Source organism: Rissa tridactyla, chromosome 11 (genome assembly GCF_028500815.1).
Source record: "Rissa tridactyla isolate bRisTri1 chromosome 11, bRisTri1.patW.cur.20221130, whole genome shotgun sequence".
NCBI classification, from domain to species: Eukaryota; Metazoa; Chordata; class Aves; order Charadriiformes; family Laridae; genus Rissa; species Rissa tridactyla.
The window spans coordinates 20,561,721-20,584,061 of NC_071476.1; the positions used below are offsets into that span (position 1 = coordinate 20,561,721).

Here is a 22,341-nt window from a genome sequence, read left to right on the forward strand (position 1 = left end):
GAACTGATCAGGTGCAATAATATATCTTAGGCCAAACATATTCATCCGAAGGAATTGAGACTGCATAGTACCACAACCATATACCCAACAGACTAACTATGACAGGCAGGGAAATGACCATCAGTTCTTCTATGGTTCCCCCAACAACAGAGCTTCCCCAAGTCTTCTCTACAACCCTACACAACCTGCAGCTTTTCTTCTGACCGTCAGAATTGGCAAAAACATCTCATGAGAGAATAACGCACCAAGATCACACCAAAAAAAAAAAGGTACATTTGTCTGCTAACTAATATTCTGTGAAGAAATAGAAGGATTGTAAAGCACATGGATGATAAATGTCTGAACTAAATAGGAGCACTCATCCAACAGAGACTGGGGAAAATCTAACAATCAACTTCTGGGGAACATCCTCCCATCTTTTATCACACGCACTGTTCCACAGAGATGGCACTTCTACTGACGTCATGCTTTCATCCCCTCTCCCTAACACAACCAGAACACAAATATAACCTCACATCTCCTGCCTTCCACAGCATCAAAAGAATGAGCAAGAGGCACTAGCGCACAACACATGGCTAAACGAAGATATGCCACTACTTCAAACTTAACCTACATACAGAGGAAACCAGGAGCTGAACAAAATCAGATCAGGAAGGCAAGGGACCATTAAAGATAAAGTCTTGCCAAACTCACTGGCATTCTTTCTCAGTCTTCGCTGCTGGTGTTGAAAATCAATCCCCTGAGCACCTGCAAATCACTGATGTTTCAAGCACTAGTGCAGACCTAAGGTCTTCCTCTGGACTGCATCGTACAAGAGTTCATTTTAAGAAAAAGCCAACAGCTCTCATCATTTTTTTCTTCTCTATGGCGTGCTCATCTGCAGACAGATATGAAGCCATAAGTGCAAAGACTTATCATAGGCCTCTTTCTCAAGGTAAGTCATCCTAGGCTTCTTCAGGTGGCTGAAGGCTTGACAAGGGAAGAAAATATTTGCTGCAAAACAACACTCACAGTTTCTTCCACACACTACCTACCAGATAGAAAGGCCCACCTTTATATCACCACAACGATCGAGGCAAGAAGTGAACACCTGCAGAAAGGAAAGGATAACAACATCCTCTTCTAGATTATGGCACTTATGGTAGGTACCTAATTCACATAATTGTAGGTAGAAAATACATGGTTGGCGCTTCCCAATCCTCCCATTATGGCACTTGTCGTAAGTTCATAATTCATTGCTAGTTGAGAATTGCAAACAACAGAACGACAACTTGCAAACACAAACAAAGATTCTCCCAGGGCTCCCAACGGACCTGGCATCACACGTCCTCTAGCCAAATTTCTTTGGGAAGATGAAACTCGCATTGCATGATACTATTGAATGGGGTAAGGAGCAAATATATCTCTTATGTCCTTCAAGAGCCCCTCATGCACAGCTCCCAGGGCTCGCATCTCCAACCCTTCACAACTTGCATGGTGTTCTTTGACCCTTATAATTTGCAAGCACATGACATGAAAAGGCCAGTTGCCCCAACCATTTTTCTTCAACACTTACCACTATCATACCATAGATTACACACAGGTATCTTCACATCTCCATCCTAAGAAGGAAGATATATTTCTCCTTAACATTTTAAGGAAACATGTCTCTCTCTACAGCTGTAAACATGAAAGGCATGCACAAGACAGTCTGACAAATGTAACAGATGTGATCTCCCACACACTATCAGGCCCATCTTCAGATCATCACAACACGTAAGGCAAGAAGTGAACACCCACAGAAAGGAAAGGATCATAACATACACTTCTAGATTATGGCACTCAAAGAAGGCACCTAAATCACTTATTTAGAAGGTAGCAAATACACAGTTAGCTCTTCCCAAAGCTTCTGTTATGGAACTTGTCATAAGTACATAACTCATTGTTAGGTAAGTATTGACGACAACATGCAAAACCAGAGGAAGAACATCCCAGGGCTCCCAAGACAGCTGAAACCACATGTCCTCTAGCCAAATTTCTTTGGGAAGATGAAACTCATATTTTATGATACTACCACTGGACATTGAACGGTGAAGGGAACAAACATATCTCAAACCACTCTCATCTTCCGCCCTTCACAACTTGCATGGTGTTCTTTGACCCTTATAATTTGCAAGCACACAACATAAAAGAGCCAGGTGCCGCAAAACATTTCCATTTTCATGAGGAGCACTCCATGGACTTCAAATAGATACCTTCACATCTCCATACTAAGAAGGAAGATAGAATTGTCTGCTCATGACACTTCAGAGAAGAAATAGCAGGAGTCTAAGAGTAAAAAGGGGAGCAGTCTTCCAGGAGAGGCTGGGTCAGCAAACATCTGCATCCCCTTCTTATGTCTTCCCCCACACATTGAATCTCTCCCCTCCCACTCTCATATGGTTCTTGACATAGGATCCTTGGTCCAGACAAGACAGAACCAGAGACTTTTCAATATATCAGCCTTAAAAGACAGTTAACCAGCAAAACACATCTCCATCGAGTAGACCTTCACACACAGCCATCCAGAGAATTTAGCAAATAGTCACGAATTCTATGATTCTTTTTAATGTTCATTAGGTGCAGAGAGACTTCGACAAGGAACCAGTTGTATCCAGGCCCATTCTTCCACTCCGTGCACAAACATCAAAGCCTGAACGAATACAAAGACATTTTGTTGCTCACTACGTTATCATGGAGAAACAGAAAGGCTGAGAAGAGTGGAAAACGACGAGCAGCTGAGTTATACACGGGGTCATTAACAGTCCCTTACAAAACACACTCATCCTACTCAAGCACAATCCTACTACTTGCATGGAGTTTTGGGCAAGCGCAAATCTTGGCCACGACTTAGTATCTGTCCCCAGCTTTAGGGTCTCTTTTTTTTAGAATCAGGAAGCATGGGACACTTGATTGCTTCAACTCCTAAGGCTTTTAAAACTGAGATATGCTGTCAAGTACTTTTAGGTCATCTCCTTTGTGGAATAATTACTAAATTGGCCAAGAATACAAAAAATACAGCATTGTTCACACATTAAGGAAAGTCATAAAATCAAGAGGCTTCTGAGGTAGAATACAGCCGCAGCTAGCACACGAAGAATGCAACATCTGTGATTCCCTGTACAAGGTTGTTTGCGAAACTACACGAGGGATGGAATGGAACACGCTTGTTCCGTGGCCTTCCCTTGTGACGAATAGCAGATATGGGGACGAGATGGTACTACGGAACTGATAAGCGGCCTACACGCTACCCGAGCCAACATTTCGTCAAATGTTGATGAAATGCTGTCCTTTTGTGCGAACTTTGCTCACCACAATGTACCAAAACACACCTCCATCCCGGAGGCTATCCGCCCCCGAGGTGTGAACACTCCTCCTTGAATACATTAATCATAATAAAAGTACGTATGACTAAAGTCACTCAAACTCCACTTTGAAGTTAAAAAAATAATATAAAAATAGCCCAAGAGAGAGGGGATGTCAGGGAAGACACCATCACGAAGAATTCCGCTGCTGATTTCCAGGATCAGTCGACGGGCTGAGCCTTTCTTCCCCCCCATAGGGACGCCTTTGGGTAAGACTTCGATTACACCGAGCGCTTTCTCGGGGACTTAGAAATTTCTCTAGAGAATCTCTACCCTACATTTATAGCCAGGCTGTATCATTTATAATTTTGTCGCACGTTTGTATACTTAAAAATATCTTTGTTTGCACGTGCTTTGCAGACAGTGTATTTATCACCGGCAATCCTAAAGAACCTGTATATCTGTTGTTTAAATAAACTGCACTGTTTAAGTAGCTAGCCATTTCGCTTTCTCACTGAACGCGACCAAAACTTGAGAGAGGCCGTGCTAGTTCAGGAGCACGACTAGACTGAAGGTGCAGTCCACTATTAGTGTATCCAAATCGTAGTAGTTTAACACATATTAAACGCGATTGGACTGATAGTGCTGAATTGGGCATCACTCAGAATTTAAACCTAGCCGCACCTAGCCTCCCACCTCGGTGAGGAGTGTTAGAACGCAAGAGGGTTTATCTTCTGCCAAAACGACTTGGCCCCGTTTCATGCAACATCCTTGAGTCGCAGTGAATAGTTCGAAGTAATTATTCATGGTAGAGCAAAACATATTCGTGTTGGAGTAATCATTTAATAATCAGAAACAGAATGAAGCAAAAATCATTGCAATCCTCTCATGCTGGACCTGCAAAGGGTTCCTGTCTTCCCTGTATTTCTTCCGGTTGCTCATGGAAGTCTTGGATGTTTGTCCCCCTGTTGATTTTTAGTTTACGGAGAAGAATAATCACACTGAGAAGTGTATCAGCCTAAAGATAAGATAGCAGAACATCATTTACTTTTTTGTTTGTGACTTACAGAAGATGCACCTTTTACATCTCCATACTTGAGGGACTGACAAGTGCAAACCCTCGTCGAGTCTTTCATAGAACCATAGAATGATTTGGATCAAAATGGACTTTTAAAGATCATTTAGTCCAACATTTCTGCCATGTGCAATGACATCCTTCATTAGATCACATTGCTCAAAGCCCCATACAACCTGACCTTGAAACCTTCCAATGATGGCACATCCACTACTTCTCTGGGAAACCTCTTCCAGTGCCTCACCTCCTTCACCATAAAACATTTCTTCCTGATGTCCAATCAAAATCTACCCTCTTACATTCTAAAACCATTGTGTCTTCTCCTGTCACAATAGGCCCTGATAAAAAGTCTCTCTCCATCTTTCTTAGAAGCCCCCTTCATATAATAAAATGGAGCCATAAAATGTCCCCAGAGCGTTCTGTTCTCCAGGCTGAAGAACCTCTACTCTCTCAGCCCTTCTACATAGCAAGCAGAAACTTTTTATGTCATTGTTGTGGTTTCACCCCAGCCTGCAGCTAAGACCACGCCGCTGCCTGCTCACTCCCAGGGCTGGATGGGGGAGAAAATCAGAAGAGTAAGAGGGAGAAAACTCATGGCTTGAGATAAACACAGTTTAAAAAGTAAAAGAAAAGGCACATACTCAAGCACACGAGCAAAGCTCCTGAAACACAAATTCATTCACCACTTCCCATTGGCAGGCAGGTGTTCAGCCCTCTCCAGGAAAGCAGGCCTCCATCAGGATTAATGGGAAGACAAACGGCGTAACTCCAAACATCCCTCCTTTCCTTCTTCTTCCCCCAGCTTTATATACTGCACATAATGTCACATGGTATGGAATAGCCCTTTGGTCAGTTTGGGTCAGCTGTCCCGGTTGTACCCCCTCACAATTTCTTGTACACTGCCAGCCTACTCACTGGCAGGGGTAGCATGAGGAGCAGAAAAGGCCTTGACTGCTTAGCTCAACCAAAAGCGTCAGTGTTTTACCAACACTATTTCCAACCCTCATTCAAAACATAGCACTACAGCAGCTGCTAGCAGGAAAGTCAAGTCCATCCCAGATGAAACCACGACACTCATTCAGCAAGATATTATTGAGATACATTAAATAGTATTGGACACAGTACAGACCCTTGAGGAATACCACATGTTACCGGTTTCCTCTTGGACACTGTGCCACTGACTATAGCTCTTTTGATGCAGCCAGCCAGCAGATCCTTATCTATCTAACAGTCCACCTGTCCAACCCATATCTCTCCAACTCAGAGGCCATCATGCAATGGGACATGTGGTGGGGAACACCCTGCACGTGTTCCCCCACTGATCCCTACTCTGTTCATGGAAACCTTGGCTGGGTTGGGTTGCCACTCTGCACTTTGAAGACTGCAGTAGAAATGGCTTTGCTTTCTTTCCCTACAAACAAGTGTGCCTCTGGCAGCACAGGTATGCACACAACAGCTGCCCTTCTTACAGCTGTGACCCTTCAAGGTGGGCACAGGAAGTGCCCCTGCACTCAGACAATTAGAAGCAATCTGACCTTCCCCATTTCATCAGACACCCTGAGGAATGGCTCTAGCTCATGACAATCGAGGCAAGAGTTAAAAACAGATACAAACGAACAGAAAAGTTGTAATAATATTTCTTAGCCCAAACATATTGAGCACAAGGAACTGAAATGTCTGAACTAAAAGAGGAGCACTCATCCAACAGAGACTGGGGAAAATCTAACTATCAGCTTCTGGGGAATTTCCTCCCCTCTTTTATCACACACACTGTTCCACAGAGATGGCACTTCTACTGACATCATGCTTTAATCCTCCCTCCCTAACACAACCAGAACACAAATATAACCTCACATCTCCTGCCTTCCACAAAACCAGAAGGATGAGCAAGAGGCACTAGCACGCAACACGTGGATAAATGAAGATATGCCACTACTTCAAACTTAACCTACATACAGAGGAAACCAGGAGCTGAACAAAATCAGATCAGGAAGGCAAGGGACCATTAAAGACAAAGTCTTGCAGAGAAGCTCACCGGGAACACTTCTCAGTCTTCACTGCTGGTGTTGAAATTCATCCCCCTGAGCACCTGCAAATCACTGATGTTTCAAGCACAAGTGCAACCCTAAGGTCTTCCTCTGGACTGCATCGTACAAGGGTTCATTTTAAGAAATAGTCATCAGTTCCCATCAACTTTTTTACTCTGTAACCTGTTCATCTGCAGACAAATACAGAGTTGTAAACGGAAAGACTTATCATAGGCCTCTATCTCAAGGTAAGTCATCCTAGCTTTCTTCAGGTGGCTGAAGGCTTGACAAGGGAAGAAAATATTTGCTACAAAACAACACCCACAGTTTCAAATTCAAAAGAAGTATGCAGCCATGGGGAAAATGAACCATGACCTTGCAGGACACAAAGGCTTGAAAGAAAGTGTAATTACATCTATGATAAAATTCCACATAGTTGTTCTCCAAGGAAATATAGATGCATAAAGGAGCTTTCACTCAGGAATTATGACCCTTCTGCCCATGCATCATCATTCTACGTGTCCTTTTACTGTGCAAATTCTTTATGGTTTCTCAGGACAGGGAATCTCCGATCACAGCATGAATGGCACAGGCCTCGGCAGCAGCCATGAAATCAAACCACTGCTCAGCCAAAAACACAGTGACACACCTATTTGCACGGCTCAGAGCCAGCATCTCACCCTCCTTCCTCTGCATTCACAGCCTTTACTTGACCACAGATAGTATCCAATATTTTGTCCAAACAGCAGCCACAGGCAAAAGAGCCTTACATTCAGTGACACCTTCGGCAAACAGAGACCATCAAAGTCTTTGTCTTGGCAGCTGAACAACTTCAAGGAATGAACGTACATTCCTCCCCCAGCCCAACAACCACAAGAGCTCTTTTAAGGTTTTAAAGGTTACAAGACAAAATGAGGCCCAGATTTACATCTAGACAATAACAATAATAATAATAGTAATAATAGTAATAATAGTAATAATAGTAATAATAGTAATAATAAAAGTAATAACAATAATAATAATAATACAACCCAAATTAAAAAATATGGATAAGAAGGATCACAACAAGGATTTCTAATTATACCACAGCAAACTCTTTCACCTGACCTGTCTCGGCACAGACAGAACTTTTCACTCTGACCAAACATCTTCAATGTGAAAATGACCTTTGCAGACAGACACCGTTGAAGGAAAAGTTGCGCACACAACTTCTCCTTACAGACAACAAGGATCGCAACATGGACATATGCAAAGAGATTTCTCTGCTCATCATACTCATTTGAAAAAATGACAAGTGTTCTCAAGGGCATAAGTGATTTGTAACTTCAAGAGAGACCCAGTCACCTAAGTATCACCCCAAAGAGAGCATCATCTGACTCAGCGCGTTGGGCAACTTGCAAGACAGGTCACTCTCAAACTTTAATATAAAATCGACATCAGTGCGCAATAACCACCACTCATGGGAAACATCATGCAACAGGAAAGGAAACTGATGAACCCACAACTTGGCCAGCTGGAATATGAGTAGTGTGATATCCAAAAATGAGACACCTTCAGATTCATTTTAGGTAGTCTAGCAACAAACCCTGATCTTCCAAATTTGGAAAAACACTCCACTGAAAGAAAAGACACACAGACAACTTCTCTTTACCATGCATAGTATTTGACTTCTGTCCATGTGCATGTGACAAAAAGGAGCATTTCTTCCAGTGACATTTTTTAAAAAAAAACATGTCTACGGAAGTCTTTCCCTTTACAGCTGTAAACATGAAAGCCACATATGGGACAGTCAGACAAATATAGCAGATGAGATCTTCCACACATTGTCAGAAAGAATAGCCCAGCTGACACATGCAGAAAGGAAGAGATCACAACATACGCTTCCAGATTATGGAACTTACAGTAGGTACATAATTCAGGTATTTAGTACAAAACGAATACAGTTTATTCTTCATAAAGCTCCCTTTATGACATTTCTCCTAACTACACAATTCAGTTGTTAGTTAAGAATTGATGACACCCTGCAATGACATGGGAAAAACCACACAGGGCTCCCAATACAGCTGGAATAATATATGTGCTAGCAAAAATTCTTTGGGAAGATGCAATCGCATGACATCACACATGGACACTAAACAGGGAACACTGCAAATCTCTTGTGTCCTTCAACAGACCCTCACGAAGACTCCCAGGACTGTCATCTCCAACCATTCACAACTTGCATGGTGTCCTTTGACACTCATAATTTGAAAGCATATAACATCAAAGGTCCAGTTGCCCAGACCAGTTCTCTTCAACATGCACCAGAATCACCCGTGGACTTCACATCAATATCTTTACATCACTGTACTAAGAAGGAACATATATTTGTCTACTCAACAGCCTTCCGGGAAGAAACATGGTGGTTCTAAATGTAAATGAGGAGCTGTCCTCCAGAAAAGACGGAGTCAGTGCACATCTTCACAGGGCCAAGCCCCCTCCTTAGGTCTCCTCCCATACCTTGAATCTCTCCCCTCCCACCCTCCTATGGCTCTTGCCATAGCATGTATCGTCAAGCCAAGACACATCTAGCTCTCTTTCAAAGAAGTCAAACTTAAAAGAAAGGGAATCAGCAAAACATATCTCCCATTTCCTCCAATACCCCTTCATATGCAACTACCCAAGGACCTTCACAAATAGTCACAACTTCTACGGTTGTCCTTCATCTTCAAATCAGGCAGACAGACATCGACAAGGGACCAGTTGTTGCCTAGTCCCTTCCTCCACCCGGTGCACAAAGATCAAAGCACGAACGAATACAATATCGTTCCGCACCCCGTTATCAGGGAGAAACAGAAAGGCTGAGAAGAGCGGAAACGACGAGCAGCTGAGTTATACGGGGGGCCATTAACAGTCCCTTCCAAAACACTGTCATCCCATTCAAGCACATGTGCGGTCGGGAAGATAGCGGACCCTGCTAATAACGAAAACTGCGTTTTGCTGATCATGCAATACATGGGTTCAGAAGAGCTAATCCTGACACATGTCGGGGACAAAAGGAGAAACGAAGCTTTGCCTTCCTTGTAACGAAACCTCATCCTACAGACAGGACAGAGAACACAGATGGGAAATGACAGAGAAGAGGGAGAGGGAGGCGTGGCGGAGCAAGCGTGGTGGGAGGAACTCACCGGGGGAGCGTCGGGGTCGGCGCGGCGGGCGCCGTCGGCGTCCTCGGCGAGCAGCGGCGCGGGCTCGTCGGGCGGCGGGCGCGCCGGGAGGGTGTCGCAGCAGCTGCCGCCCGAGAAGCGGAGCTGGCTCTTGCGCGAGTCGGCGGTGAGCGACACCTCGTGCGAGTAGGAGTGCAGGAAGGCGCGGACGCCGTCGATGCCCACGAAGTGCGAGGCCGGGACGCCGCGCAAGGCGCCGCTGCCCGCCGCCAGCAGCTGCGAGCGGCGCCAGCGCCGCAGGCGCAGCGCCAGCAGCAGCAGCAGGAAGGCGAGGAAGAGGCAGGACACGGCCGCCACGGCCAGCACCAGCCAGCGCGTCAGGCTGACGGACGGCTCGCCCGCCGCCGCCGCCGCCGCGCTGCCCAGCTCCGACAGCAGCTCGCCCACGCTCTCGGCCAGCACCACCGTCAGCGTGGCCGTGGCCGACAGCGCCGGACGCCCGTGGTCCTTCACCACCACCACCAGGCTCTGCCGCGCCGCGTCGCGGGACAGCGGCACCCGCGCCGTGCGCACCTCGCCGCTGTGCAGCCCCACGCGGAACAGCGCCGGCTCCGTCGCCTTCGCCAGCTCGTACGACAGCCACGCGTTCTGCCCCGCGTCCGCGTCCACCGCCACCACCTTGGCCACCAGCGCCCCGGGCTCCGCCGACCGCGGCGCCAGCTCCACGCCCGCCCAGCCCGCGCCCGACGCCGACGGCGGGTACAGCACCTGCGGCGCGTTGTCGTTCTCGTCCACGATCACCAGGCGCACCGACACGTTGCTGCTCAGCGACGGCGCGCCGCCGTCCTCCGCCCGCACCCACAGCCCCACCTCGCGCACCTCCTCGTAGTCGAAGGAGCGCAGCGCGTACAGCGCGCCCGTCTCCGCGTGCACCGACACGTACGACGACAGCGGCGCGCCCCGCACGCGCCCCTCCCACAGCCGGTACCGCACGCGCGCGTTCTGACCCCAGTCCGCGTCCGCCGCCCGCACCGTCAGCACCAGCGCGCCCGCCGCGTTGTTCTCGGCCACCCGCGCGCTGTACCGCGCTTCCGCGAACACCGGCGCGTTGTCGTTCACGTCCAGCACCCGCAGCGACAGCACCGCGCTGCTCCACAGCGACGGCGAACCGCCGTCCGACGCCCGCACCGTCACGTTGTACTCCGACACCGCCTCACGGTCCAGCACCTCGGCAGTCACCACGCGGTAGTAGTCCTCAAAGGTCTTCTCCAGAAGGAATGGGACGCTGCCTTCCAGCAAGCACGTCACGTCGCCGTTAGCTCCCGAGTCACGGTCCTGCACGTGCAGCAGGGCCACCACCGTCCCCGGCGGGGCGTCCTCAGAGATCGCGTTTAGCGCCGACGACACTGTCATTTCGGGTGCGTTGTCGTTGACATCTGTCACTGTGATCGCCACTTTCGCAGTGTCATAAAGGCCCCCGCCGTCCCGTGCCTGCACCTCCAGTTCGTACGAGTCGCCTTCCTCGAAGTCCAGGCTCCGCAACAGCGTGATCGCTCCCGTCTCAGTATCCAGATGGAAAATCTCCGATGCCATATCCGTCACTTTCTTCAACGAGTATTTCATGTGACCGTTCATACGCTCGTCGGCGTCGGTGGCCGTGACGGTGAGCAGGGCGGAGCCCACGGGCACGTCCTCCGCCACACGCACCGTGTACTCCGCCTGGCTGAACACGGGAGCGTTGTCGTTGGCGTCCAGCACCGACACGCGGATCCGCGCCGTGCCCGTCCGCGACGGCTCGCCGCCGTCGCTCGCCCTCAGCACCAGCTCGTGAAAGGCCGCCTCCTCCCGGTCCAGCGCCTTCGCCAGCACCAGCTCGGGACGCTGGTCCCCGCCGGGGCCCGCCTGCACGGACAGCGAGAAGTGCTCGTCACCGCTCAGCTCGTACCTCTGCAGGGAATTCCGTCCCACGTCCGGGTCGTGAGCTTCGGCCAGGGGAAACTGCCAGCCCGGAGCTGTCATCTCGTTAAGTCTAAGTTGCGTTTCTTTCTCTCGGAAGCTGGGGGCGTTGTCGTTAATGTCCGTGATTTCCACTTCGATTCCATGAACCTTCATTTCTCCCTCTATTATCACCTCACAGCGCAGCAAGCATTTCTCCACCAGCCGGCACAGCTGCTCTCTATCTATCCTCTCCGCCGTCACTAAATGTCCCGTCTTCCCGTGCAGGGCAAAATACTGCGTCCTACCTTTATCCAAGAGGTGGACGCCGCGGTCTTGGAGCGCTGGCAGCTTCAGCGCCAGGTCCTTGGCCACGTCGCCCACGAACGAGCCCTTCGGCATCTCCTCGGCAACCGAGTAGCGCAGTTGCCCCCACGCCGCCTCCCATGCTGCCATCAGGACGCACCACAGCAGGGCTCGAGCCCGCCTCCCGCAGTACCTCCCCGCCGCAAACATCGCCGCTGCAGCACCGCCGGCACCGCAACACCACCGCCCGCTATGTCGCCTCCCGATGGCTGATTATCCGGCTCCGTTCCCGTCTTTTTGCGCTACAGGATGCTGCCGCCGAACCCTCCACCTCGCTGCACCACGGCTCCACACCTCGCGGACGCTCCCAGACCGATCGACCGCCCCAGCCAGCCTAGTGAGCGAGCGAGGGAGCCGGGCCGCAGCGGGCGGGGCTGCCTGCACCGCTCCGGCCTTCCTCTCGCTCCTCCTCGGTCAACAGCGGCGCCCGCAGCTTCCTCCCGGCACTGCAGCCACTCAGCACTGACCAGCGCTGCCCGCCACCCTTTCCCACGGGCAGCACGCGCCGACGGGACACTCAACACGGACACATTGCTTCCCGGCCACCGCGGATCTCCTGCAAACCCTTTTCTTCAGCACATCTCTTCTGTTATCCTCGAGGAGACCACGACCAGCAGAAAGTAATAACAAGCCCTCCGGTTTTGTGTTATTTCTACTGCACGGGATACACGTTTTGTAACGGTGGTATATTATATCTATAAATCTTTCTGAATGTGACGTGCAAAATACTGCGACCCTTATCCCATTAGTCCGAAATCACGTTGTCTCCACCACGAATTGCACAGCTTTTGTAGCAGTCGTGGTTGAATTTCTTCTCGCTCTCCTTTTCTGGAAATCAAAAGGGCGTCATACAGCTACAATAATTCCCCACGTACCGACCAATGGAACAAAGCAACAAGGAAGATCCTCCCTCAAAGGAAGAGCGGGGATTTCCGGCATTGCCTTTTCTCTAAGCCGTACCTTTCTTTAACTATGCATGTTATCTTTACCGCACAGGAAAAATGACTTGCTAATGGCAATAGATAGGAAGTAAAATATTGTTTCGTAATATGACCTGTAGGTTATTACCAGTTTCATCCCATTCCTCCAAAATCACCGTCCCCTTCAGGAATTTTTGTAGCGGGCATGCTTGAATCATTCGAACGAGGACAGCAAAAGATAACAGGCTCTTCTATACAAAACGTGATATAAACACCGACCACGCCGCGCAGAACCTGAGATATCAGGCTCATTAATACCAGCGGGAAGGACTTTGATTTTTTTCAGAAACCACGGGGTTTCTGATGCTTCTGATGCATAAGACTGGTCTTTATTAGTAACTCATTCATCCAATTCTCTAATCTTTACGTTGGTAGGACACCTTTTCCACCAACTACAGTAGGACAGCGGAAGACCCTAAGCTCCGCACGGACCATTTGTTAAGGTGCAAATGGACTTCATTCAAGTGCCTAATTGCTCTAATTTTAGTATTTCACTGTCGATTTATATATGTTCTCAGGATGGGTAGAGCCCTCCCCTTGTAAACAGGCAGAGACAACTCTTTCAACAAGTGGCTTATAAGTTGTTCAGTCTAGCATTCCCCTCTCAAGGCGATCAACCAGGTCCAAACACCTCTCTTTGAGAAAAGAGGAGAGAAGATAGCCTCAGAAAAACTAAATGCGATTCTTTTTTCCTTTCAGAACCCACTCTATATATCAACTTGTGTATGAAAGGCACATTAGGAAGGTTAAAAAGGGGGAAAAACCAAAGGGTATGGAAGAACAAAAAAAGAAAAAGAGAGAGAAATAACAGCACAGGGAATTCGGAAAAATCATGCCTGGACAAATTTCATCCGTCTCGTTCATGCTACCTTTTCTCCAGCAGCCTTCCCCCAAAAGACGAGAGGGAACATATCTAAAAAACGTGAGTATTCACTAGGTACGAACAACCTCTAACAACAACTCCATTCATGGAGCCCCACGCACCTTTCTTTTGCAAAACAGCATTAACCAGGGGTTTTATATTCACCTATCAACCAGGTCCAAGTACAGCCGTTTCAGAAAAAAAATCAGGAAGGAAGAATTTGTAACACCCAGCGTCCACCACACTTTCCCGACTCCGTCATGCAGAATTCTTAATTCTTAACGGGTTCACCCTTAGTAAGTCATTCGACAGTTCTCGTCTAAACCTCTCGCCTAAACCTGTGACCACCGAAGAAACAAAAATTGCCGCCACTGGATTCCCCCTGTGAGTGGAAGGGGGATACCCCGTTCTTCCACGGAGACAAAGATCAGCAATCCCCAGACACGCAACGTTAATGTGTCCTATTACTGCTGCCATTTCTGCAGCAGCATTCCCCAAAACGTTGGGCGACACACTCTGCTTTCTCTAGGGACGAAGAATATGTCTCTTCTCCGTTCATGGACCTACACGCACGTTTCCTTTGGGAGTCCAATATTGAAAAACCATTAATCAACAGGTTTCTGTCCGTCTATCAACCAGATCCAAGTACACAGTTTCGGGAATTATCGATCAGCAAGGAGACGCCTCAAACTGCATATTTCAAGCGAGAGTCTGTCACGAAGAATCAGCGGATCTCATTCTACACAGTAAGCATTCGCCTTCACCCTTACTGTCTCATACTCATAAGCAGCACAAGACTTGGAGACAAAACCTCTCAGCTGAAACTCAACCCGTGAGCACCCATAAACCAAGGAGAGCACGGCTAACGGCCTGCTTCGAATTGAAAGGAGTTACCCCGATCTCTCATTTCTTCACGGACACACAGACCAGCACTCCCCATCAACACCATATCCCATTCCCTCCACCCAGGCCCGGGGGAATAGGCACGGAGGTTCAGCACAAATCAAAGAAACCAGCGAGAGCGAGAGGGCTTACACACCTGCGGGGCGTCGGTGGGCGGCTCTCCCGCGCCGGCGCTGCTGCTCGGGCTCGGCTTCCCGCAGGGCTCCGCGCCGAGCAGCTCCTCCGCGGGCACGCTGGACAGCGGTGGCGGCAGCCAAGCGCCCTCGGCCACGGCGCGTGCCGGCGCCACGCACAGGTTGTAGGAGTAGGGCAAGGTGCCCTCGCAGAAGTCGGCCGGGAAGGCGGCGCCGGGCACGGAGAAGCGCTGCGCGCCCAGGCAGCGCAGCACGGCGGGCGGCCCGGCCCGGCGCAGCCGCGCCAGCACGGCCAGCGCCACGCTCAGCAGGAAGAGGGCGGAGAGCAGCGCCAGCGCCAGCACCAGGTAGAACTGCAGCTCGGCCGCCGAGTCGGCGCCCGCCGCCCGCTCGCTCAGCTCCGGCAGCGCCTCCTGCAAGCTCTCGGCCAGCACCACGTGCAGCGTGGCCGTGGCCGACAGCGCCGGCTGCCCGTGGTCCTTCACCACGGCCACCACACGCTGCTTCGCCGCGTCCCTCTCCGACACGGCCCGCGCCGTCCGCACCTCGCCGCTGTGCAGCCCCACGCGGAACAGCGACGGCTCCGACGCCTGCACCAGCTCGTACGACAGCCACGCGTTGCGCCCCGCGTCCGCGTCCACCGCCACCACCTTGCCCACCAGGTAGCCGGCCTCGGCCGAACGCGGCACCACCTCGAACGCCGCCGGCAACGACGACGCTCCCGAACCCGACGCTCCCGCTCCCGCCGCCGCCGGCCAGAGCACGCGCGGCGCGTTGTCGTTGCGGTCCAGCACGAAGACGCGCACCGTGGCCGTGGAGCTCCGCGCCGGCGCCCCGCCGTCCTGCGCCCGCACCGCCACCGCGAACTCGCGGCACTGCTCGTAGTCGAAGGAGCGCTGCGCGTACACCGCGCCGCTCCGCGCCTCCACCGACACGTAGGGCGCCGCGCCCGCGCTGCCGCCCGCCAGCCAGTAGCTCACGCGCCCGTTGGCGCCCGCGTCCGCGTCCCGCGCGCGCACGCGCACCACCGGCGCGCCCGCCGCGTTGTTCTCCGACACGTAGGCGCTGTAGGCCGCCTCCTCGAACACCGGCGCGTTGTCGTTCACGTCCGACACCTCCAGCACCAGCGACGCGCGGCTCGACAGCGACGGGCTGCCCCGGTCCCTGGCCACCACCGTCACTCGGTGCTCGGACGCCTGCTCGCGGTCCAGCGCGCTCGCCGTCACCACTTTGTACGACCCCACCGACGACGACACCATCGACAGCGGCGCCTCGCCCGACAGCTCGCACCACACCTGACCGTTGTCCCCGGAGTCACGGTCCCGCACTTTCAACAGGGCCACCACCGTGCCTGCCGGCGCGTCCTCGGGCACCGGGCTCGACATCAACAACACCGTGATTTCGGGAGCGTTGTCGTTCTCGTCGCTGATGTCGATCTGCAATTCGCAGTGAGCCGTGAGCCCGCCGCTGTCTCTCGCCTCCAGACCGAAGCTGTATTTACTCTTCTCCTCGAAATCCAGGGGCCCCGCCGTCCTCACTTCGCCGCTGTCGCTCTCGACACTGAACAAGGCGCGGACGCTGTCCGGGACGTTGCCGAAGGAGTAGGATACCCGCCCGTTGGACCCCGCGTCCGCATCCGTGGCTCGCACCCGCACCACCAGCGACCCGGACGGCACATTCTCCCGCACTCGCGCCTCGTACACGCTCTTGCTGAACACAGGCGCATTGTCGTTGGCGTCCGTCACGTTCACGCGAACCTGGACAGTCCCCGATTTCACGGGGTCCCCGCCATCCACCGCCGTCAGCACCAGCTCAAAGGTGCTCTGCTTCTCCCGGTCCAGCTCTCTCTCCAGCACTAATTCCGGCTGCTTCTTTCCATCCGTGCCCTCTTTGATGGCAAGAGTGAAGGACGGGTTGGTAGTGAGCTGGTAAGTCAGTAATGAATTGCTGCCCACGTCTGCGTCTCGGGCCATCTCCAGCGGAAAACGAGTACCAGGAGAAGTGAACTCTGCGATCTCGAGGTGGAGAGCAGCCTTGCTGAAGGTTGGCGCGTTGTCGTTGACGTCCTGGATGGCCACCTCGACGTGGAAAACGTTGAGTGGGTTCTGCACCAGCGCCTCGAAGCTGACGGAGCAGGACGCCGACTCGCCGCACATCTCCTCCCGATCCAGCCTCTCGCTCACGTACAGGTTCCCGCTCTCCCCGCTCACCGTGAAGTATTGCTTCTCCGCGCTGAGCCGCAGCTTGCGTGCCGGCAGCTCCGCCGGGCTCAGCCCCAGGTCCCGCGCCAGCGGCCCCACCAGCGAGCCTCTGCCCAGCTCCTCGGGGATGGCGTACCGGATCCTCTCCGCCGCCGCCCGGCAGCACACCACCAGCAGCAAAGCGGGCAGGAGCACCGCTCGCCGGAACGCTCGCCGCCGCCTCTCACTCTGCCTCACGGCCATTGTCGCCAGAGCTTGCCGCGCTCTTCTCTCCTGCCGCGGCTTCTGCTGCGGCTCCAGTTCCAGTGCCGCTCCGCGTCGGCCAACAGCGGCACCCGGAGGCGCCGCCACGACACCGCAGCCTTTTTAGTGATTAGTGGCTGCCCCCAGCTTTGGGGTCTCTCTTTTGTTAGAATCAGGAAGCACGGGGGCACTTGCTTGCTGGAACTCCAAAGGCTTTTAAAACTGCGATACGCTGTCAAGTAGTTTTAGGTCATCTCCTTGAGCCACAATGAGTAGTCGGTAGTAACTACTCATGGCGGAGCAATAAAAAAAGCAACTCGGCTGCTCTTCATAAAATCCAGAAGGATCTATAAGAGGAAGAAAAGATGGCATAGCTTTTTAGCGCTCTTTCAGGTATCTTCAGTTCTGCTTTCTGACATGGGACGACTACCAAGAAGGAAGGATACCTGTTTCAGTAATCAATAAGTAATCAGGCACAGAATGAAGCAGAAGTTAGGGCTATTCTTTCATGATGGGCTGGCAAAGGGTTTCCATCTTCACTGCATGTCTTCCTTTTGCTCATGGAAGTCTCTGTCGACTTATATTTTAGTGAGACGAATAATCACTCTGAGAAATGTATCATCATAAGAGCAAGCTGTATATCTCTATATTAAGAGAGCAGAACAACATTTACAGTTTTGTTTGTCATTCACAGAAGTTCCTTATTTTTTTAATCTCCATATTTGAGGGGCAGAAAACACGAACGTGCAAAGCCACGTCAAATCTTTCCTAGAACCATAGAATGGTTTGTGTTCCTTTAGAGATGATGCAGTCCACTTGTCTGCCATGGTCAGGCACATCCTTCACTAGATCAGGCTGCTCAAAGCACCATTACACCTGTCCTTTGACCCTTTCAGTGCTAGTGCATCCACAACTTCTCCGGGCAACCTGTTCCACTGCCTCAACACTCTCATCATAAAACAGTTCTTCCTTTTTGACCATTTGAAACCTATCCTCCTGCAGTTTAAAACCATTGCCCCTCCTCCTATCACAACACACCCTGATAAAAATCTTTCTCCGTTTTTAAGTCTCCTTTATATATTAGAAAGGAACAATAGGGTCTCCCCATAGCCCTCCGTTCTCCATGCTGAAGAACCTCAACTGCTTCTGAGCTAAATTGTCTTCTCTATAACCCTATGCAACTGGTAGGTTTACTTCTGACCCTCTCTTAATTGGCAAAAAACATCCCATGAGAGGATAATACACAATGAGCACACAAAGAAGGGAGGTATATTTATTTGCTCACCACCATTCTGAGAAGAATAAGAAGGATTCTAAAGCACATGAGGGATAATTGGTCAAAATAAAAAACAAGCTGTCATCTAACAAGGAATGGGTCAACAAACCTGAACTCATTCATACAGCAAGCTACCAGTGTGGCCCTAAGGACTTACTCTGGGTTATTTAGTGGGTGGTTTCTTTTTAAGAAACAATCAGCACTCATCAATTTTATTCTACTCTGTGGCCTGCTCATCTCCCACGAACATGGAGCCAGATGTTTAAACAACATATTAAGGGGTCAGTCTTTTCAGAAAGGACAACAGATTCTCTCTTACCTTCTGCTTCATTTCCCTCACATATAAAATAATGTCTTAACGTGACTTTCATAACAGGAAAACCAGGGTCACAGAAACAATGGCACAGGCCTTGGCACCAGGCACAAAATCAAACCATTGCTCAGACAAAACCACATTAACCCACCTATTTTCCTGGTTCCAAGACAGCCTCTCACCTTCCTTGCTCTACATTCACAGCCTTTAATAACTCCACAGACAGTATCCCATATTTTGGCTATGTGTCAGTGTCCTGGTTCCGGTGGGGATAGGGTTAATTTTTCCTGGTATTCCATGCCATGTGAGCCACGCCCACCCTGAGCTGCCGGGGGAGGGGGCAGGAAGTTGCTGCTTAAAAGCGGGCTGGGGCGTCCCGGGTCCGGCCGGCGAGCGGCGGGGAGCGGCGGTTCCGTAATCGTGTTTGTATATTCCCCTATCCGTGTTGTTGTTGTTGTTTGCCTGTTCCCTTTGCTGTTCTGTTAAACTGCCTTTGTCTCAACCCAAGAGTCTTGCCTTTTCTTACGATTCTTCCTGTATTAGGAAGGCACGAGCGAGCGGCACGTGGTTCTTTGTTGCCGTCCGAGGCTAAACCACGACAGTCCTTTTTGGCGCCCAACGTGGGGCTCGAAGGGGTGAGATAACAACAGAATCCAACTAGAACGTGGAAAAAACGGTTTTGGTTTTTTTTGTATGCATTTATTGTATTAGGTAAATAGTCACTGGTCATCATGTTGCTTGGTTTGTTCTCATGGCTGTGTTACATAAATTCCTATATGGCTTATGTACTCCCTGCGATGCTGTTTACCATGTCTGGAAGAGGGATGAGGATTATCATTCTGCTGTCCTGTGCGATATCTGTTTATGATATGATAACATCACTGTTCAGACGGCTATTTTGGGGTGTTTATGTAGTTTTGCTGTCCTGTCCGTACATTGGACACCGTCTCTCAGAATTTGTTAATAATTTCCCCAGCCCTTTTGCCTCCCTTTTCTCCTTCGGGTCAGGTATGACAGCTTTTGAGAATTTTGAATATCCTTGGGATACTCAAACCAGCGTGTTCCTAGTGCTATGTCTCCTGAATACGTTCCAGGTCTTGTTTAGGGTTAAGCGACTATTTAAGACTACCACCTGGAGATCTGCTCCGAGGCTGGATAGTCAGGGGTGGCATGGCATGTGGGAGAGCATGGGCAGGTACCTAGAGAACTACTCACCTCCAATGGTCTGGGACTTCACCCCTGAACAATTACAGGACCCTGATAAAGTGGTAGAATATTTGAAGGGAAAATGCTGTGGCTATTCTAGAGAGGCACAACTCACTGCGCTGTGCTGGGCCCTGGCCAGTATCTACCAGGCACTGCTCAGAATTATGCAGCACCCTCAAGGGGAAGAGATGGAAACCAGACCGGCAGCCCCTGCGGCAGCCCCTGCGGCAGCGGCAGCCCCTGCGGCAGCCCCTGTGGCTACTGCAATCCTTGCGACAGACACTGCGGCTACTGCAACCCCCGTGGTAGCCACTGCGGCTACTCCAACCCCCATAGCAGCCACTGCCACTGAACCAGGGAACCAACCCGTGCCGGTATCAGTTGCCCCCATACAGAAGAAGAAGTACACAAAGAAATCAGTTCACTTAGTAAGAGATGATGATGAACCAGGGTCATCACGAGAGCAGGAGGAAGAGGCAGAACCAGAGATAATTACTCGATCCCTATCCTTGGGTGAGCTGTGGGATATGCGAAAAGATTTCAGCCGACTTTCAGGCGAGCACATTGTCACCTGGCTGCTCCGGTGCTGGGATAACGGGGCCAGTAGCCTGGAATTAGAGGGTAGGGAGGCCAGGCAGCTGGGATCCCTGTCTAGGGAAGGCGGCATTGACAAGGCGATTGGGAAAAAGACCCAAGCCCTCAGCCTCTGGAAACGACTCCTGTTAGGCGTGAGGGAGAGGTACCCCTTCAGTGAGGATGTTGTATGTCAGCCAAGCAAGTGGGCTACCATGGAAAGGGGTATCCAGTACCTGAGAGAATTAGCCGTGCGGGAGATGATTTATTATGACTTGGACAATGCAGACTTACCCACAGACCCTGATGAGGTGCGATGCACAAGGCCCATGTGGCGGAAGTTTGTACGGAGCGCACCATCGTCATATGCCAACTCCCTGGCAGTAATGGAATGGAAAGGTGAAGAGGGACCAACGGTGGATGAGGTAGCTGGCCGGCTCCGGCGATATGAAGAAAGTCTCTCTTCCCCCCTTGTCTCAGCTGTGGAGAAACTGTCGCGGAAGGTCCAGCAACTTGAAGAGAATATCTCCTACTCCCCACCTGCACGGGCCAGCGTCTCAGCTATTAGAAGCAGGCATTTCCCCACTCAAGAGAGAGAGTACAGAGGGTACACACCACGAGGCACCCTGTGGTTCTACCTGCGGGACCACGGAGAGGACATGAGGAAGTGGGATGGACAACCTACTTCGATCCTGCGGACACGGGTACAGGAGTTGCAAGGAAGGACAACCACAAAAGGGGATCCCTCCAGGAAAAGTGCCGCCCCAGTTTCCAGTGGGCCGTTCCCCAGACAGAGCAGAAGGCCTGATCTTGCTTCTGATTCTCTTGAAGGAACTTCCAAGTCATTTATGCAAGAAGTGAGTAATGGATACTATGACCAGTATTAGGGAGGCCCTGCCTCCGGCCAGGTGGAGGAAAGGGACAACCAGGTTTATTGGACGGTGTGGATTCGATGGCCTGGCACATCAGACCCACAGGAGTATAAGGCTCTAGTGGACACGGGTGCACAGTGTACTTTAATACCATCAAGCTGTAGAGGGGCAGAACCCATTTGTATTTCTGGGGTGACAGGGGGATCCCAAGAGTTGACTGTACTGGAGGCAGAAGTGAGCCTAACTGGGAATGAGTGGCAAAAGCATCCCATTGTGACTGGCCCAGAGGCTCCATGCATCCTTGGTATAGATTACCTCAGGAGAGGGTATTTTAAGGACCCAAAAGGGTACCGCTGGGCCTTTGGCATAGCTGCTTTGGAGACAGAGGAAGTTAAACAGTTGTGTACCTTGCCTGGTCTCTCAGAGGATTCTTCTGTTGTGGGGTTGTTGAGGGTCAAAGAACAACAGGTGCCGATTGCTACCACAACGGTGCATCGGCGGCAGTATCGCACTAACCGAGACTCTCTGATTCCCATCCATGAGCTGATTCGTCAACTAGAGGTTCAAGGAGTGATCAGCAAGACTCGCTCACCCTTTAACAGTCCCATATGGCCGGTGCGAAAATCTAATGGAGAGTGGAGGCTAACTGTAGACTATCGTGGTCTGAATGAAGTCACGCCACCGCTGAGTGCTGCCGTGCCGGACATGCTAGAACTCCAGTATGAACTGGAATCCAAGGCAGCCAAGTGGCATGCCACGATTGATATAGCGAATGCATTCTTCTCAATCCCTTTGGCAGCAGAGTGCAGGCCACAGTTTGCTTTCACTTGGAGGGGCGTCCAATACACCTGGAATCGACTGCCCCAGGGGTGGAAACACAGCCCCACCATTTGCCATGGACTGATC

The 22,341-nt window shown here is 51.0% G+C and overlaps 3 protein-coding genes across 5 annotated transcripts in view; all 3 read right to left on the reverse strand.

Moving 5' to 3' along the window:
* Positions 1-22,341, reverse strand: part of LOC128915987 (protocadherin gamma-C5-like) — a 248,422-nt gene that overhangs the window by 92,937 nt on the left and 133,144 nt on the right. The window lies entirely within an intron of this gene.
* LOC128916210 (protocadherin gamma-A2-like) lies at positions 9,206-14,645 on the reverse strand. The gene has a single exon (XM_054217571.1). It carries the CDS (start codon positions 12,020-12,022, stop codon positions 9,206-9,208), a length of 2,817 nt encoding a protein of 938 aa, XP_054073546.1. The 5' UTR covers positions 12,023-14,645.
* On the reverse strand, positions 14,639-18,433 carry LOC128915993 (protocadherin gamma-B5-like). Its single transcript, XM_054217057.1, has one exon. The coding sequence runs from the start codon at positions 17,193-17,195 to the stop codon at positions 14,718-14,720; it is 2,478 nt and encodes an 825-aa protein (XP_054073032.1). The 5' UTR covers positions 17,196-18,433; the 3' UTR covers positions 14,639-14,717.

Bases quoted from the DNA above. Each gene is read 5' to 3' on its own strand.
- LOC128915993 (XM_054217057.1), bottom strand. From the start codon at position 17,195: ATGGCCGTGAGGCAGAGTGAGAGGCGGCGGCGAGCGTTCCGGCGAGCG.
- LOC128916210 (XM_054217571.1), bottom strand. From the start codon at position 12,022: ATGTTTGCGGCGGGGAGGTACTGCGGGAGGCGGGCTCGAGCCCTGCTG.